Source organism: Pezoporus flaviventris, unplaced genomic scaffold (assembly GCF_033815535.1).
Source record: "Pezoporus flaviventris isolate CSIRO_AGI_PZ_B2104156 unplaced genomic scaffold, CSIRO_AGI_Pfla_v1 ptg000013l, whole genome shotgun sequence".
NCBI classification, from domain to species: domain Eukaryota; kingdom Metazoa; phylum Chordata; class Aves; order Psittaciformes; family Psittacidae; genus Pezoporus; species Pezoporus flaviventris.
In genome coordinates this window covers 13,152,334-13,171,667 of record NW_026892561.1, presented here as the reverse complement: position 1 = coordinate 13,171,667, position 19,334 = coordinate 13,152,334, and the positions used below count along the sequence as shown (strand labels likewise).

Below are 19,334 nucleotides of genomic sequence, written 5' to 3'. Positions count from 1 at the left end.
TTGCAGTATAATCTAATGTTGCAAACCCTGGTGCTGCTCAACAAAATCCAGTGGAATACGAGCATTTTGTTGAGACACTAAACAATTTATCCTTTACCTAAATGCGCTTGTAAAGGTGTCTGCCCTTATTGTGCTGCCAGGTAACAGCTGGGTTGCAAGGAACACTCAGTTTGCTTTGAGATGCATGCTTCAGTTTTTGGATGTATGTCTTCTTTTTTTTTTATTTTTGCCTTTTAATAATGTGAGATTGCAATTAATGCTTTAAAATAACTATGTTAAAAACCGTGTTCTCTCCTTTTCCACTCCATCTTCCTGTTCTCTTCCCACCAGGCCTCCCAGTGGACCATTCTCAGCTCTCTTCCCTCGTGCTGAAGAATCCCCTAGGCTTGAACCCAACATTTCAGGTGAACTTGAATGCAGCTGGCCAGGGTTCATCTCCTCTTCTGAGTCCTGTCCTTAGTGATGCTGGTGGTGCCAGGGTAGAAGAGGATGACGAAATGAAACGTAAGGTAAAACAATAATGTGACAAGGAAAGTGAACCAACTCTGTGGGTTGTTTCCACCCACCTACCCCCAATTTTCAGCCTCCCTATCTCATTTAGACTTTTTGAGATGAGGTTGTAGCATTGACAAATCGCTCTGCTGTTAGTTGTCCGTGGTTTTTCTTTTTTAAATACCTCCTCTTGTTTATCCTTATAGCAGGCATATACATGGAAAATACACGCAGTGATTGCATTGTCTCTCCTAAATGCTGAAGCTCAATGTGATATTTCAGCAGCTTGAGTTCTCATTCAGGCTGAAATGAATTTATAAAAGGATCTTGAAAGAGAACTTTTTTATTTTAATTGGTCTTAAGCTTGGTCATTTCAGAGACTTCTAAGGCTTTGATGCCCATTTGACTACAGTATTTTAACTTAAACAAGCCCAGGCAGAAACTGATGTTAAATGGGTTAAATTTAACTAATTGAATTTCAGCAGTTCTGCAGCTTTATTGTACAAGGAAAACATCTTAACAATAGTTCTATTAATAGGGGCCTGATTTTAAGGGTAGTGATGCCACTGTATTTCCACCTGGTTAATCAGGGCATTTGTATGTAAACTCTTCAGCTCTTAACAGTGTGGACTTTCTACTCCATGCTGCCATGATGTTACTGTTGCTGTAGAAAGCTGCAGGTTTTGTTGCTTTTTGAGTCACTGTTTTCTTTCATTTTACTGGTAAATGTTTCCTTTTCTAATGGAGGTCGATTGTAGTGGTCTACTTGGAAAGTGCATAGGAGCTGGGCTTTTATGGTGTAGGTTTTTTTGTTTTGTTTTTTTTTGTTTTGTTTTGTTTTAGGGTTTTTTTTCTGAGTTCCTCACACCCAGAGGTATTTTTATCACTACTGAAGTCAAAAGTTGAGCAGTTTTTTCTGTGCATGGACTTACTCTTTTATTAGTTTGTTTCCAGATTTGGTAGTTTTGTGACACTGTAACGTAGGTACAAGGCAGGCAGGATGGTCTTTCTTAGTCTCATAATCCCTTGGTTTTGGCCTTTATGAGTTCAGACCAGAGCTTTTTACTCAACACAAGCAGTTCACTTCGTGTGAGCTGCATCTGGAGAGTGTTTGAAGGTTTCCAGGTGGGATTGTGTGTACATAGTATGTTGAAACACTAGTTTTTCCAAGTGGGGATATTTGCCCAGATGCCTGCTATGGCTGTAGGAATGTTTTCTTTGGACTTTGGAAGCAGACTGATTCCTTAGAGAGTTCTTGTGTTTGTTTTTTTTTTCAGTCATGGATTGATTTGCTTTCCTCTGGCAGCGCCTGACCAGTAGTAAAGGCGTTTGGCAGGGCCTCTGTTACACTCTGACAGCCTTCCACTTCTTGGTGCTTCTGGTACAGGGTCTGCCTTGCAGCTGCTGCCAGGACTCAGCACAGGGGGTTCTGTTAGGCCCCGAAACACTGGAAAAAAAAGAAAATTAAGGGCGTTAGATTTCAGCAGGGAACAATTAAGAAAGCAGCAGGAACTTCAGGGAATAAACCCAAAGGGGTGATGAAGTGGGGAAGGAGAAAGGAAGAAGAGCTTGGGAGATGAAAAGCATCTCTGTGCCTCAGTCAACTGGAGAATAAAGTGAAAATGTGCAGAAGTGCTCAAAGGAGATGAAAAAGATAGCCTGTGCAATCTGTGGAGAGTGTGAGGTTGTGGGCACGGTGTATTTGCACAGGCCCTCACACTCTGTATGTTCTCAAGGATGAAACAATACAGAAAAATGTTTTGGGGGGGGGGGGGGGGACCAATCAAGTGAGGCTCAAAGGACAAGGTGTGAACTGGGGACAGGCAGGGTCGTTTCCAGAGTTCTCAGGAATGTAGTGGCTGATGTACCTCACTTGAGAGTAACTCTTGAAGCAATTGTTTAAATGAGTAAGAAACAATGGCAGGTGCACGTGAGCTAGGAGGCTTCTGGGGAGTCCCCAGAGTGAAGAGGTGATGCTGGGAGAGGAAATGAGCAGATATGCGTGTGTGCAGTGATGTAGTGCAGAGCTCGCAGCTGGATTGTCTCTGCCGTGGCTGCAGAGATGAGGCTCCCTGTGATCTGTTTTCACAGCCTGTGGTTGATTCCATACCCAGTTTTGTTTTGCCTTGGTGAACTCTGTGTTTTCCATGGAAGTTAGTCCCTTAAGGGCACTGTGCACTATAGTATCCTCTGCAGAGCCCAGGAGGCAGCGTACACAGAGCTGTGTTACACAAAAAACATGCCCATTAGCAGTAATTCTCATATAATGTAAGAGACTTCCGAAGTTCCAGCCAAGCTAGCGTGTGTTGTTCTGTTGATTTATTAGCAGGGTGTTCCATGACAGGTAAGTGTACAGGAGGAAGGGGGTAAGTGAGATAAAATGGCTGTGTCACCTGTCTCCAGGGACGTCGGGAAGATGATGGTCCTATCCTTTGGGAAGAGGCTGCTTGAGAAGGATGCCCACTGAGGTTAAACAGCATTTTGAAGATTTATGACACTACAGTCAGGCAAATAGCCCAAGAAAATATAAAAAATACCTGAAGCCAAGATGAGTTAGGACTTTCTCTTCCACCATGTACCTGAGACAGGTACATTAAAGTTAAGAGGATGGCTGTGGTGTGAATAGAAGTAAGAATGTGGGAGTTTGTCCTCTGGTTCCTCTAGAGAGGGTGCTGATGTTGGGACATGGAATCTAGCATGAAGTAACCTGAAACTGGCTAGATAGTTTCTCAAAATTAATTATTTGAGGATACACACCTCCAGGGATTCTATGTGACTAAGATGGACTCAATGGATATATCACTGAGCAACCAGGAAAACATCTCCTCCATGAGCATCATTGAAATGGAGGATTTGGAAGCATTGAGTAGCTGTGCTGACAGTGCTGGTGGGCATCTCAAAAGTATTTCTCAAAAGGGAATTCTTTATTAACCTGGTTCATACAAGGAAAAGGGAGAAAAAAAAGTCAAAGCTTTGTTACCCTCAGGAGGAGCTAAGATGGATGCCGAATTTTGACATAACTCAAATGGGTTTGCTGTCATTTATTTTCACCAAGCAAGGATTTGACACAAAACTGCAGCACAGCATAGTGCGCTGAAGGGCCTAAGCATCATCTTAGCTTGAAATGTGATTATTTCCTTAGTATTAGTTATGTGATTTATTTTGCTGTTGTTTTCATAATGTATGTTTTCATGCTAGCTCTGCTTTTGGTTCATTGCAGCTGCAGAACACCTCTTTTCACTCTTTCCTTCCTTTGTGCTTCCATGTCCATTCTGTCTTCTCTTTTCTTTAAATAGCAGCTCTGGAGCCTGCGGTTGATGTAGTTTGATTTTTATGTTTTCTTAGCTAATTATTACAGTCTTCAAAGGGTTTGAGTGAAAGCTATAAGTGGAAATAGAATAGTTTTGGAAAAGGACTGTATTGCAAATCTGCTGTACTTCGTTTGATTAGGGAATTGTTTAAAACCTAGGAAGATTGGAATAACTGTTTCCACATTTTTATAAAGTGCTCCTTTGATTTTTGAAAGTTCATGTAACTGATATATAATTGACTATTTTCTTTCATAATCTTGTAATATAAATAGTATTTTGTAGTGAAGTCAGTATTGGAGAATATGATACTGAATACAGAGATGCCCTGTTAGTAATCAACTTCTCCATTTGCACACAGCAACGGGAAATGTATGTAAGTTTGAGCTTGTGCTTAGTAATATTTGTATTTTAATACTTGATTGATTACTGTGTATTCTACCCAGCGCTGCCCAGCTGACAAGGCATACTTCATAGCAAAGGAGATTCTTGCTACAGAACGGACATATTTAAAGGATCTGGAAGTTATTACAGTGGTAAGGGGTTTTAACATTCTTTAATGATGTTTTTTTCTTAACAGATTTGTAATTGTTAATTGGGGAAACCTTGGAATTCCTTCCAGATATCAGAAGAAGGAAGTCCTATGATAAAGCCTAATCCATGAGCCATGTAGCTGTTACCTTCCTTGTTACATAGGCCCTCATGTGGGGGAGCAGTACCTTCTCTGGACTTCCATGGTTAGCTCCAACAGCTACATCACATGTCATTTTGATGTCTTAGGCAAACTTTCACTTGGAAAATTGTAAACAAGGACACAAATGTGCAAATATGTTTTGCATTCAACTTCAGTGATAGTCATTGCTGTCAATTCTGCTTGTAATCTCTCTATCAGCTCTGCAGAATTCCCTGGGGAGCTGTTGTCTTTGTCCCTTCAGAATTGCAGAGGGTGTTAATGATCCTTAGGGCTTTGAGGAGTTTTATCTTTTTTTGTTGCTTCTTTTTCTTTCTCTTCCTTTTCCCTTCCTTTCACCCAGAATGGACAAGTGAGTCCTTGTTTGGAGGACAGCTTGAGCTTCCAACTGTCTTTCTTTAAAAGCCTTTGTTCATGTAGTCCAGGTTTGAACACTTTGACTGTTGCATTCCTATGAGCTCTAGTTTTAATTTCATCAAAGAGAAGCATGAGTCCCTTAATTCTGTGTGTCTTCAGCTGAGGTATTCTCTGCAAGATCAATGAGCATCATTTCTCTCAGATTCCTCCTAGAGGCTTCCCAGCACTTCTGCTGAAAGATGGGGGAACATCTGGTACCTCAGAGGTTTGGGGTTTTCTTAAATATTTTCATTCCTTCCAGAAAGGGAACGGAAAGGAATAAAAAAATTGCAGTGTGTGACATGCAACAAGATGTCTCCAGCTACTGAATAACTTGCACAGGACTTTTAAGCTTTTCCAGATTACATCTTCCCTAATATTTCTTCTTCCTTCCTGCTGTTTCCCTATGCACACACTTTCTCCTCCCCCATTGCTGCAGGAGCAGGAACTTTTATGGTAGCAATTAATTTCTTCAATGGAGAAATGTGTCTCATGTATGTTTTTTCCGGCAGTGGTTTCGCAGCGCAGTCATCAAGGAGAACGCTATGCCAGAGGGCCTGATGACATTGCTCTTCTCTAACATAGACCCGATTTATGAGTTTCATCGAGGCTTTCTGAAAGAGATTGAGCAAAGGCTATCGCTCTGGTAAGCATTAATAGTGTGGTGCCTGGGCAGTGAGCTGGGTGACCTTTTCCTATGTCCTCACTTCAAAGCTGTACTTAATCTCTTTTTGAACTGGTATTTCTGTGTAAGTGGAATCAAGGAAAAAGTCTTTATAGTTTTTTAAAAGGTACTGAATATATTTTGCAAAGGCCATTTTTCAACTACTGCCTTGTACATAATATCATAGAATCATATGAAATGTACTCCAGATCAAGGTTTTTATCATAACTTGGACTGAAAAAGACTCTTAAGATCATCGAGCCCAACCATCAATGTAACTTGGTGTTGTCTCTGTAGCCTTAGAAAAGAGAAGAAACGCAAGGCCAAAAAGATGTGTTTTTCAACACCTGGTTAATGAATCTTCAGGTGAAATCTAGGAAACACTTGTAATTAAGACTTGAGTTCAGTTCTTGCAGCACAGTTTATTTTGAAGAGCGTATTTCCAGTCTTTTAATCTTTGTATTACTTTCTCCTGACCTGAGATGTAATGTATTAGAATACAATTGCCATTCAAAAGGGAGTAGTTAACATTGACAAAGTATGAATGAAAATAAATGTGGGTGGGATCATGATATGATATTTTTTCAGAAGTCTGAGAGGTTAAGCTCCCAAACAGACTTTTGTTTCAGACAAGTTCATTTCTGTTCCTTTCATGGTTTTCTAAGCATGGCTTTGTTTGCTATTTCATACGGCTTCCATATTTCTGTACCAAGTTTTCGGCCCAAACAGTGAGATGGGAATGTCATGTGGCTAAAAATGGATAGCGGAGGCGTTAATGTTAGTACTGCTTTCCTTAATTTTACTAAAAAAGTCTTTCAAATGCACAGATACCCAGGAAGCGTTTTTTAAAGTTTATGTCTTGAAGAACAGGGGAAGGTGGAGGGAGAAAAACAAAATTTCTTGATCTCCCGTGTCCTGCGCTGCCTTATTTTTTCGCCTTATGTGTATTTCAGGGAAGGAAGGACCAATGCTTACGTGAAAGGAGATTATCAACGCATTGGAGACGTCATGCTCAGGAATATGCGTACTCTGAAGGTAGATAAAGGATTAAAACAATGGACTCTCGGAATTGTTGAGTCAGTTTTTTCTTTGGTCAGTGATGGGGGTTCGAGGCTTGGCGCTTCCACTAAACCTGAACTGACTTGCAAATAACTGTTGTTGATAAGCAAGTAAAAACCCCATGAATACTCACAGTAAGGTGTTATACCACTGTTGCTTATCTAACCACCTATGTTTACCCTCAGGAAAGGTCGTTCAGCAGAAAATAAAGAACAATTATTTAATTAGCTTCACTGTGTCTTCTCTATTTGCACACCTTGAACTCACCCCTGTGGAGACACTGTTTCGTAAGGGTGTTTAATCCAAAATAGAAATACTTTTTTAACTGCAGAGTAGCTTCTTCTGAAATGAGGTCACCTTCGCTTGGAGTGCCTTCATATGGGACAGTTAACACTTGTCCTGTCGTAGTGAAGTAATGATTCAATAAATATCAGAGAGTGGTTGCTTTTTCTTATTACATTAATATTTTGCTTTGACCCAAGTAAATTTTTGTACGGTTCAACAGGAGTTTACGAGTTATCTGCAGAAGCATGATGAGGTCCTGACAGAACTGGAGAAAGCAACAAAACGCTTAAAGAAGCTGGAAATGGTGTATAAGGAGTTTGAGCTTCAGAAGGTTTGCTACCTGCCCCTCAACACATTTCTGCTCAAACCAATTCAGAGACTGATGCACTACAAGTTGATCCTGGGAAGGCTTTGCAAGCACTACACAGCAGAGCACCGGGACTTTGCTGACTGTCGGAGTGAGTGAGCTCTCAGCTGTATACGTGCTAGGCAGAAACCGATTCCCATGTACACACAAAGTTCTGCTTGTACCCTGGGAGAGAAAAGCGTTACGTCCACAAATTCAATGTAAATGCTTTTTCTCCATTCAGGACCTCTAACTCTCAACATGCAGCTTCATGGAATACACAGGAACTTTAATTTAGATTGTTGAAAACATAACTGCATAGTGAATACTGTAATTTAAACATCCTAAAAAAAAAAAAAACAACTAGAATATACCAAGTAGAATAGCAGAAAACTGGCAGGAGGCAGCTTAATTTAAACAAAATATTTTAAAAAATAGTGTTTAGCTTATGTTTTAAAATGAACTTTGGTTTTCTTGAAGGTTTTGGTATCGGGTTTCCTTACTCTCCTACCATGCTCCGGTGCAGGGCTCCTAAGCTTTTTTGCAATAGATAGAAATTTGCCTTAACTGCTGGTTTGGAAAATGCAAAAGATAACTTAGATATGGACTGTTCTCTTTGCATGGAATTAATGCTTTTTCTGGCATTCATAGAATTCCAGAATGGTTTGGATTGGAAAGGACCTTAAAGATCATCCAGTTCCAACCCCCATTCCAAAGGCAAGGGCACCTTTCCACTAGACCAGGTTGCTCAGAGCACCAGACAGCTCAGCCTTGAACATTCAAGGAAATGTTTTTCTCATGGCTAATCTTGATGGATCTTAGTGTTTCAACTAAGGCTGGAAATCAGTCCTTTTCTTGTCCCCTTTTTTAGCAGGGGATTTGTGTGCAGGTGTTTTAGGAACTCTTTGTTGTTAAAAGTAAGCATAGGAAGAAACATATGAGAAGCATAGGAGCCCTATGCAGTTGATTGCTGGTCTCCATTTTGCCCCTAGGTAACTATAAAATATGCTTTAAGAAATTGGCAGTAGGTCCCTTCCAAACTATTCTGTCCTATTCTAAACCTGGCTATAAATTTCAGATTCAGTTTTCCAGGGATAAAATTGGTGGTCTGGGTTTGTCTGCTCTGTTCTGATCCCCTCGGTGCCATTTTCCTTATAGATGCACTGAAGGAAGTCACGGAAATGACATCTCAGCTGCAGCACAGTCTCATTCGCCTGGAGAATTTCCAGAAGCTCACAGAGCTGCAGCATGACTTGATTGGTATAGATAATCTCACAGCACCTGGTAGAGTAAGTACTTTTGCATAGTCTCCAGAGCCTTCATTATTTTTATGTCCAAGGAAGTGCCTTTGAATGATGTACTTGCCATCACTGCCTCTCTGTATTATGGAACAACTGTAAAGCATTCGTGTAATTGTCTTCATAGTAGGTCCCATGGAGGTCTTGATGGCCTAGGGAATAGATCAAAAATGCTTCTGCTTAGACTCTGGCTATAGTTTTGTGTTTCCAGATACTGGGTACACTGGGGTACTGTGCTCTGTGTTTGGGTGGGAAGCTGTATGTCATGTACTCTATTGGAAATCCACTGCCAAGTCAGCTTATGTCTGTCTGGTGCAATCTCTGTCTGTTAACTGAAACTGCATGGAGAGCATAGTGATGATGAGAGCCACATCACTGGGCAAAACTGGTATCAGTGACTCTCATTTTCTAGTACTTTGTCTAGTTCCTGCTTGGGTTTTTTGTTTCTCTGTTTTTGATAGATATACTGAGCATAAGTGCAGGAGCGTCGCGTATGGTTTTGGGATGCTATGGCAATCACTGCAGTGGGATGTAAGTGTAATAGGTGAACTGCTGGCATCCAACAGGAGCTCTTCTCCTTTTCCTTCTCTTGCTTCATTGATTTAAATGCTGGTTGCACCAAGGAGCTGATTCATGTTACAAAACAGAAGGAAAGGTGTCATCTGGCATTTAACAAATCTGTTTAGTGATCATTGCTGGGCACCAATCAACATCTGTATACTCTGGGATGAAAAAAAGAACCATTAAAATTCTCTGTGTTTGGGAAAGATGAAGCTTTATCTAACTTCTTATTTATCTAACTTCTTATTTTCCACTGCAGGAGTTTATCCGGGAAGGTTGCTTGTATAAGCTCACTAAAAAAGGTTTACAGCAGCGGATGTTCTTTCTGGTGGGTGTTGCTTTCATAAACCCAAACTCTTCCAAGATAAAGTTGTTGTGAAAGTGTGATGAAAATCAGCAATCAGAGCTGACAGCTCACTCTATGGGATTTTTAGAGCTGGCGTGATTGTGACAGCACTGTCTGTTCAGCTGGTTTCCTTAATGGCATGTAGTTTTAATGGAATTTTACGGATTAATTGCCTCTCGTATAAGTAAAGAGTGGCTTTAAGGAAATGGGGCCAAACTGACTGAGAAATGGCAGTTGTTGGGTTTTTTTCATGTGTTTACAGTGGTCTTTAAGCAACAGATTGTTTAAAAGGATACCAAAAATACTTGGCCCTGCCTGCTGTCTCCAGAGCACTGATTGTATTCTTCCTGCCTTTTTCAGTTCTCGGATATGTTACTGTACACAAGCAAAGGGGTTACAGGGACAAATCAGTTCAAAATTCACGGACATCTTCCTCTGCATGGCATGTTGGTAAGTGCTTTCAGGTTGCATCACAACGTAAGGGAAATTTGCCTTGAAGCAGGTTGAGGCATTCTTTCAGGGCATGAGATCCAAAGCCATGAACTGCTCTCAGGACAGCAGTCTGTGTGTCAAACATTTATCTGCAGGCAGTAGGCTTGTTCCTTCCATCCTTAGCAAAACAGCTGGAGCACACACTCTTGACCATTCATTTTCAGGCTGCTGAAAGAGGCTGATCTGGAAATAGGGATTTGTCCTGGCATTTTCTCCCTGTACACACACCTAGGCATCTAATCAGTCCTCCTGTCTGCCCACCCCCCTATTCTAATGGGACTGTTCTTTCTGTGTTTGATTTGCAGCTGATAGTGCTTGACCCACCGGTAAGTAATAAGCTGAATCCTGCTCAGAGCCCTCTTCCCCTGTTGGATGTGGTGGTGTGCTGCTAGAGCTGTGGCAGTAGAAACACACAATGTAGATTTTCATAGAGAGCCAAATTAGACTTAAAATAGGTGGTATTCGTAAAAATGTAGCTGTTCTGCACTTACTGCAACCGGGTTGTAATTGTATTTGACTCAAATTCCTAGCTAGCCAAGGAGGACAGGTTTAGGGTTTATCCGTCACCAAGCAGTGATGAGAAAAACCTTTTCTTTTTGTGCAGGTGGAGGAGAGCGAGAATGAATGGGCTGTCCCACACTGCTTCACCATCTATTCAGCACAAAAAACCATAGTGGTGGCAGCAAGGTAACAACATTTCTTTTCCTCAGTTGCCTGTAGGTTTGATAGATACGTTCTCCAAGGTGTTACTTTTTGGTTGTTTGCTGCAGAGCCAGGGGGTGTTTTGTGCATTCTCTGGAATGCATGACTTCAAAACAAACACAGGATGCTTCACAACTCCTTTACCAGTGTTGTGTTTTGAGAACAAATAAGTTACCTCACGAAAGGGTGTGTTAATAAGCACACAGCAGCAGCAAATAACACTTGTATTGTTATTGCCATTGTATTGTTTTCTAGTTAACAGTACAGTCCTTTAAACAACTGTTATAAAGCAGGAGACAAAATGAAATCTAAACATACAAATATTTGAGACCTAAAAAGAATTAAAATCAAGAACATCCTGATGAATATAAGGAGGGGAGAGTTCCCGCATGGATCTCATGAAGGAAGCTGGGAAGGGAGAGATAAAATTAAAGGCTGATTTGGAGAGGAAACTGGCTCCTTTTCAGTGTAACTTAACTTGTCCCTGTGCTGTGAGTTCAGTGCCTTTTATTACTTTATATCTGAAATATACTTAGGATGGCTACTATGCCTATTCTCTCAGGATCGGCAAACATGAGAGCGTGAAACTACATATAGCACTTCAAACAGCAGTTCTGCACACAGGGAATGTAGCCAGAGGTAGATAAGAAATGCTGTGGCCATTTCTAAAGGAAAACCTTATGCTGTTGCATAGCAATGAATATAGATACATATATTTGAGCTGTAAAGCTCTTGCGACATAATAATGGCTTGAGCCATGGATCTTGTAATGGAAACTATGTGGGGTTAAGATATCACATAATAAATCCTATGTCCCCTTTAAAAGCTGTACTGTCTTTCAGGTTGCCTCTTATCCTTGAAAAAAATAATTTCCAGGGTGGTCATGCCACCCATCTTCAAAACGCTTTTTGAAGTGAAAACAAGATTTTGTGTTTGAAATAACCCATCAGCTATGAAGCTGTCTGTATGAAGAGCAGTGATGCTTTAGACCGTGTAATTCCTCTTCTGAGGCTGATAGTTCCAGAGGAGAATATGTGACCCTTTGGCTGTCTGTTCTCTTTGCTGTAAAGTCCAAGCCTTAAATGGTTATTTTAGTCTTGTTTCAAGGCCTGAAAGTAGAGGTGAAGGCTGTATGAGAACAGCTTCATATATGCAAAGCTTGTGTGTTGGGGGAATTTGTATTTTATTTTTATTTGTTCAATGGAAAGGGGCTGCTCCTTGTGGGCAGTGATTTGTGCCTTCCATCAGCACACCAGCACTCCGCCACGGCTCCAGGCTGAGGTGATCTCAGTTTGCACTGTTCATCTTGCAGTACCCGCCTGGAGATGGGGAAGTGGATGGAAGACCTAAACATGGCAATTGAAATGGCCAAGAAATCTACTGAGAAATCTGACATGCTTCTGGAGAACTCAGTATGCAATCGCTCCAACAGTAAGTGCTGTTCTCTGCCTTTTTGAAAAGCATCAGTTGTCATGTACTTGTCATCTTTCCTATTGTGAGCTTGACTACATGGATGGTGTGGGTTTATAATTTGTGTGGTAATTGGGAGTTAATTGTGCTTTTGTTTTAATCAAAAGAAATATGCTTGTCTTCCTAGACTGATGTTCCTGGTAACTTTCAATGCAGCAGAGTTGTTGATTTTATAATGTCCTTTATTCATCTCTTACAGAGATTTTTCTCAATTTAAAGATGTAGTATGTTTTCTTGCCCAGAAATGGGGTGGGTTTGGGGATCAGCTTTTGTAGTCCAGAATTCTTATGCCTGTCTCTGGTGTTGTTATGGATGTGCTGAAACATGTTGTATGCCTTCTTGGACCACTTCTTGCTGTTCCTCACTAAGGATTAACTGAAGATGAAATGGGGGGGGGGGGGGGTGTTTGTTTTACACAGTATTGAGTCAGCTGCCCCAAGCAGAGCTGAATAATGAAAGCCAGAACAGTCTGCTCAGAGTGGTCTTTTGGAGCTTTGTAACCAGTTCAAGTTCATGTATTTTAAACCTGGATCATAGGAACTAGAATACTTTTTTTTTTCTCAGGAATCCCTGCTTCTCTTGCTCTTTGTATTGCACAGTTTTCTTAAACCAGTACCAAATTCTCCTCCCCCAGGATCCTCTGATGAGGTCTCTCTAGAACAGGAGTCCGAAGATGACACACACTCTTCTCGTAGCTCCTTGGACAGGCAGAGCCACCACCGTGCCAACACAACCATGCACGTGTGCTGGTACCGCAACACGAGCGTCTCCATGACTGACCACAGTGTGGCTGTTGAGGTACCTGCAGGGAGCAGCACTCACGTCTCACTGTCCATCCTGGCTCTCTCAGCCACTGCTCATCCTCCACTCCATCTCCCATTTTGACTTGGCAGCATCTCTGCACCCATGGGAGATCACGGGCTATTAAAAGGCCACTGCATGCTTGCCCTCCTCTGTGCATGTCTGTGTCTGCATACACATGCTACTGTCTCCTTGCAGCAGGGTTTTGCTTCAACAGAGGCACTGAAGGAGGCAAATATTAGAGGAAACCCAGGCTAACCTAGGACTGACTTGTTCCTTTGGGTTTCATCAGCCTTGCTGGAAGTTACCTACCCGTGATCTTTTCCTTTAGAGACTGACTCTGCTGTACTGAGGTCTGGTTAGCTACTCTGCTACATCTAGAATTAAGAAGAGAATCTGACTTCTCTGACCTTCCCTCACTGGCAGTGGTGAGCAGCAAGCATTAGAAAGTGCCATTTTACAGCAGTGTTGTGTTATGCTGAACAGAGACTTAATATGTATCTGCTAAGAAGCTGTTACCATGGGTCTTACCACTCAGCATAGCTTCATGGCACACTGCTGGCATGTTTTCACACTGAATCCTACAGATTTCAAGAGAGATGACTGTTCAGCACTCCTTATGTAGAGCACTGGTTGCACCAGAACTGCAGTTTCATTCCATGTGGCAGTTTGGCAAGGTCAATTGAGTAGGACTCCTTCCTAGAGGCTGGAATGCTTGGAAGACTTCCAGAAGTAAGAAGGAACATAAATAACATGAAGAGAAAAAGGAGGCCACTAACTAGACAAACAGTAATGGGGGAGGGCGCTGCATCCTTGTATTTGTACCTTTTTACCTTCCCTGCCCTGTTCTTAAGGCATTTTTTATTCAATGAAAGGAGTTAAAAGTTGGGCACTGAAGCCCCTGGGTTTTCATGATGTAGAAAGCGTATCTATCGGCTCAGTTAAAGAGGTCCTAGGGATTGGCTTAGGATACAGAAGTTGGGTGCTTTAGCTGGCAAAGAAAGTGGTTTCTATTGGACGAAACAGGCCTTCCTTTCCCTGCTGATACCCTTGTGAAAGGCACCATCTTACTGTTCTGTACCTGGATAATGAGACCACCCTGCTACAGACTCTGGGATTAAGCGTGTGAGTTCTTGCAGCTCCTTCTCGCTTTCGTCTGTTCCATGTTCTAATCCATCTTTTATTTTTCACAATCCATTTTCCTTTAACAGATGCCTTTCTTGCATCACTTCTCTTATCCTAACGTTCTGTTTTTCTTTCTCTCTTCCTTTTCTCTGCTCAGTTTTCTGCTCTCTTGCTGTTTCTCCAGAGCTTCCTCCTCGCTATTTGCTGGGTCAGGCCCAACGGCCCAACACAATCACCCATGTTTGTTGGTACCGGAACCAGAGCCTATCCCTGTCTGATTACCTGTGCATGATCCAGGTAAAATGCCTGTCAAGTTCTGTGCTGGTGGGGACAAGCCATGAGATGCCAAGGAAAATGTACTGCTGCTCAGTTTGTAATTGCTCAGTGAGCCCACATATGCTGGTGTGAGGATGTCACAGCAGCAGAGTTATAACTTTGATATAGTATTTCCTCTTGTTTATGCTTCCCCAAATTGTTCTCTATGTATAAATCTACTGCATATCCTGTCTTCTCTAATTAGAAAATCCATTTGCTGTCATTCCATGCCATAGGTTTCCTTATCCCGCTGTACAAGCACTGGGTGACTGACTCCAAGCCAGCAGTGCTCAACTTCCCCGCAGCCTGCTTGCCACGCTGGGCTTGGCTTTGCACAGCTGCCACGTGGCACCCTCTGTTTCCTCTTCTGCTTAATTTTCCTTCTCATGCAGTGTGCTCTATGTGCTTTTTTCTGCACATAAAAAAGGTGGCTAAGGGATGGACACCGTCCTGCTGTCACCGTTCCCCTGACCACAGAGGAGAGTGGCTGCTGGAGGGATGAGTCGGTGCAGCACCCTCCTGACATTGCGCTGAGATACAGCGAGAACTTAAACATAAAGGGGAACTTGCTGTTAATGGAGAGAAATCACTGCCTGGTTTATAAGAAGTTAGTTGTGAATTAGTGAACTGAAGATACAGTCACTCAGTTGCCAAGTGAAATATCTGGGAGGCCTTTCACAGCAGGGGAGCGAGTGCAGGAGCAGTTGTAGGAGCCTCAAGCTTTTTATCTATGGCAGCTGCTGTCTTTTTTTGAAGGACAAGTGGCCCGTGGTTTCACAGGAGTTTTCATTCTCTGCTAGAACCAGCTCTCTGGATACTTGCTGAGGAAGTTCAAGAACAGCAATGGCTGGCAGAAACTGTGGGTCGTCTTCACCAACTTCTGCTTGTTCTTCTACAAAACACACCAGGTGAGCAAGTGGGTGGCTGCCCCGTCCCTGGCAGTGTTCAAGGCCAGGCTGGACGAGGCTTGGGGCAACCTGGGCTAGTGGAAGGTGGTCCTGCCCATGGCAGGGAGTTGGAACTGATTGAGCTTTAAGGTCCCTTCCAACCCAAACCAGACTGGGATTCTCTGATTTCCAATTCTGTTGATGGTACTGACCTTCTGTGGGGGAGGGGGAAAATGTCACCTCCTGCAGTGACTAATGGAGGTGAGGGAATCAGCAGCGTTTTGTCCATTTCTCTCCCTGCTGGGCTTAGCAGTTAAACAGGCATCAGGGATTTTCCTGCCTGGGGTGCAGTCAGTGCCTGCTTTGTAACAAGCTGTGCTGCAATGCAACTGGTGCCTCTTCCTTTTATTAACCCAATAAACTGTGTTGATTTTATCCAGGTTTCTTGCCTTGAGGGCACATTTCTTTTGGGAGGGATATTTTAACTTTTGTGTCAGATCTGTGCTTGGAGTTCCAGAGAGAGGGAGTGGAGGAGGAAGGGGGAGCCCGGGAGGCAGCAGTGGACAGGGGAATAGAAGCAAGTAACTATAAAACCAGTGAAAGGAATGGGGGAAGGTTTCATTATAAGCTGTCAGAGGCCTTGCAAAAGATAAAGGCTGCTTCTCCTCCTGCTTTGTCCTAAATAATACAAAGGTATTAGCTGTACGATACGCAAGAATGAGTGCAGGTTGGGATGAGCTGGGTGGCAGGGGATGCCTTGCACTAAGGGCTGGGCTGTTGGGCTGTTCCAGGACGATTATCCCTTGGCCAGTCTCCCACTGCTTGGCTATGCAGTCAGCACTCCTGTGGAGGCAGACGGTATTCAGAAGGATTATGTCTTCAAGCTGCAGTTCAAGTCCCATGTGTATTTCTTCAGGGCTGAGAGCAAATACACCTTTGAGAGGTAATTTTTGGCTTTCCCTGTCTGTCTAGGTGTTTGATAATATCCTGTTAACTCACTGGTTCATCACCCCACTCTTTCCTCCTGATAACAGGAGTTGTAACACAAGGCTGAGAGCAACATGTGCAGTGCTGCTTTTCACTTTACTTTCCCTGTAACAATGTTTAGCAGCGCTGTTAGGGCTTCCACACATGGTCCAAAGTGAATCATGTTTCAAATACATCATGTACAAAGCTTTGCTGTTACATTAGCTGTTGAAAAGCCTTGCACTGTGTCCTGCCGTGCAGGGTAGTATTGGCTGGTTTGGAGTGTGTTTTTATGGAGAAGGTGGCACATACTTCTCCCTTCCTTGGGAGAGCATCACACCTTCATAAGCAATGTACGTATCAGCTACCTGAGCAGGGTAGTGCTTTTTAAATCCATTGGTTTCATGTGATTTCAAGGAGAGAATGTCTAATTCACAATGGATGTACACTTAGAGAAGAATACAGTGTGCTCTTACAAGAGCTCTCTGGAGCTCAAAGCACTGTTACTAGGTTGTTACTAGGACAGGCAGCCATGTTCTGCAGTGTATTTACCATATCTCAAGCTATTCATTTGAAGAATTAATTTCCTATAAGACTTGTAAAAGAGAGGTGGAAAAGTGGAACTTTTGTGGTGTTTGGTGAAAGGGGTACAGCTCATAATGGAAGGAAGAGGTGATGCATCTGTGAGTGAGGGGTTGAGCATTTCTAATGTCCTTTCTTGCCAGGTGGATGGAGGTGATCAAGAGAGCCACTAGCTCTCCAGCCAGGTCGAGCCTGCTGCTTCCAAAGGATGAGAAGGACAGTCACACAGACTGACGTGGGGCAGAGCTGGATCTCTGGTGTAAACATCAACAGAAGAGGCAGATGGAAACAGGAGTCTCTGGAGCTGATAAAGCAAAGAACCAGGAGGCTCATTTCTACCTGGTATGGAAAGTGGGAGTTGAAGGAGTTGCAGATGGTGATCACATCCACTACCAATGGTATGGAAGAGGGTCAGGTCTGCTCCAGTTGAACCTACTTAAGAGAGAACCTAACAACTGCAGAGCTTCAGTGTGCACACATCACGGAAGGTTTATTGTTCCAGTTGTACCTGTACAGTAACACCCTTGCCTGCCTTGAAGGCACATGCCTCTTGGTTTTACTTTTTGACTGAATGGCCAGCATATATGGGAGAAAAATAGCAGCTGTCAGTGCTGCAGTTGGCTCGCAGCTGCTGGTGCCAGCGCTGGCTCCCAGAAGTTCCCTTTCCCCTGATGCTCAGCATGGTTGGCTGTACTGCTGCTGTTCTTGTCAGCCTGCTAGCACAGTTGGCTCAGACTAACAGGGGATCCACAGATGTACTAGCTTAAACACAGTTCATGTCGATCAGAAACTGCAGATCTCATAGAACAACTCTGCTCTTTGGCAACTGCCATGGCAGCAGTTTTCCATGGGAAGTGGGAGGAATAAACCTCTGCTGAGCTGTTGAGGTTTTGCTATATTGTGGGTCGGTACAGGTAGGGTGATGGTTTTTCCTCTGAACTCTACTATGATTCTATGCTGAGAGGATCAGTCACTATTCTCATTTCACATCTCTGGAGTTTCTTTATTCTGTAGTAGGCATTACTTAAGCCATGGGATGATGAACACGCTCTCCACCCTGATGCAGGTGATGTTTTCAAGGCATTTAAGCAATACAGGAGAACAAGCTTCTCTGAAAGTCACTTACTTGTGCTTGTGTCATGCAAAGACTCCTGAAAATCCCTATTCTTACCTTTAGATTTGGGGCAGGATCCATCTCCTGTTTCTAATGAAGGTGTGAAAGTCACTGGATTCCAGTTGGAGCATCAGTGTCTGTGGACTCTATTAAATCTCTGTATTAAATCTGAAATGTTTGCGGTTTGTTCTGGTTTTGTAAAGCTGTTACATTTGGTTGCCTCCACAGAAGGACTGAAATAAGCAAAGTGCCACAAAATGCTGTTGGATGTGGCTTTGATGGGCTCTAGGGACTCTGCTTTTGTATTAGACAGAAAAGTATTTGCATACTAGAAGGAACAATGCAATGGTGCAGTGAAAGAAAAGGAAAAGCGTCGCACACTGGGAGGATGGAGGAATGTGGAGATCCTGTGAGAACAGGAACTACAGAGGCCAGCATGTGCATTCTCCAAGGCTGTTCCAGGTTATGGTCTAACATGTGTGGGATGAGGACTGTGGGTTCCAGAGGGATTTTCCAGACTGCTCACTTGGCATTCACATCCTAGAGAAGATCAGATCCAGCCTTGTCCACCACTGTCACAATGACCATTGTCCCATGTAAGTTAAATGTACCTAATTTATTAGTGTCTTTTTAAAAATGTTATTAACTGTTGTAGGTGTATACATGTGGATTGCTTAGGTATGTTATAATGCAGCTGAATGTGACTGTTGGAAGTAAATAGCATCTTGGTATAAAACTCTCTCAGTCTCTTATTCCTGAACCCACCATCCCCATCCATGGCCACGCTCATGGGAGGATGGACAGCATCTATACAGAAACATTGCTTTTCCTCAGGACTGAAGGAAAAGGTTTCACACTTGATCAATGAGTGCATTCAGTGGTTTTCCTGGAGGATAGTGACAGTTGTTTTGTCATGGTCACATACTGGAGGCTGTCAGCAGGAGCGTTTTCCTCTTTCATGAGAGCTCACCTACAGTAGCAGGGCTTTCTAGCACCAGGATTTGAAATACTGTCTTTTTAGAGTGTTCAAGTTACTCAGCAAGACTGTGGTCTGCAGTTCACACAGCATCAAGCAGCAGAGGGAGAGCACCAAGTCAGAATGACGTGGAGGAGGTGGCAGAGCCACCTTTAGTGGGCTTGTGAGTGCCACCAGGCTGGGGGAGCAGCTCCAGGACTGACAAACACTGTCTGAAATTAATAGAATCACAGGGTGGTTTGGGTTGCAATGGACCTTAAAGCTCATCTAGTTACCAGCAAAGGACTAACGTAATCTGTCTTTTGCTGTGTTCCCTCCTTGCACAAGTACTTCAACAGGTCTGTCTCACAAGGCACTGTTAGACTTACATGAGGCAGGAAGATGCAGGGGAAGACCAAAAAGAACGCAAAGAAAAGCAGCTTAAACCCATGCTTTTTTCCCCTAATAATACAATGTTA

General features: G+C 42.9%; 1 protein-coding gene across 7 annotated transcripts in view; it reads left to right on the top strand.

The window, feature by feature from the left end:
- Positions 1-18,636, top strand: part of FARP2 (FERM, ARH/RhoGEF and pleckstrin domain protein 2) — a 73,575-nt gene extending 54,939 nt beyond the window's left edge. For 2 of the 7 annotated variants that reach the window (XM_061451718.1, XM_061451716.1), the window contains exons 14-28: positions 331-509; positions 4,247-4,336; positions 5,400-5,533; positions 6,505-6,586; positions 7,116-7,353; positions 8,400-8,530; positions 9,360-9,428; positions 9,807-9,896; positions 10,244-10,264; positions 10,543-10,625; positions 11,953-12,071; positions 12,745-12,908; positions 15,152-15,259; positions 16,030-16,181; positions 16,930-18,636. In XM_061451718.1, coding sequence (XP_061307702.1) covers positions 331-509; positions 4,247-4,336; positions 5,400-5,533; positions 6,505-6,586; positions 7,116-7,353; positions 8,400-8,530; positions 9,360-9,428; positions 9,807-9,896; positions 10,244-10,264; positions 10,543-10,625; positions 11,953-12,071; positions 12,745-12,908; positions 15,152-15,259; positions 16,030-16,181; positions 16,930-17,020 — 1,751 coding nt within the window. In that variant the 3' untranslated portion in view covers positions 17,021-18,636. Of the gene's footprint in view, positions 1-330; positions 510-4,246; positions 4,337-5,399; positions 5,534-6,504; positions 6,587-7,115; positions 7,354-8,399; positions 8,531-9,000; positions 9,071-9,359; positions 9,429-9,806; positions 9,897-10,243; positions 10,265-10,542; positions 10,626-11,952; positions 12,072-12,744; positions 12,909-14,193; positions 14,334-15,151; positions 15,260-16,029; positions 16,182-16,929 lie in introns of those variants that run through there. The other 5 variants (XR_009743097.1, XR_009743096.1, XM_061451720.1 and 2 more) reach the window with 5 other exon arrangements.
- Positions 18,637-19,334: the final 698 nt, after the last annotated feature.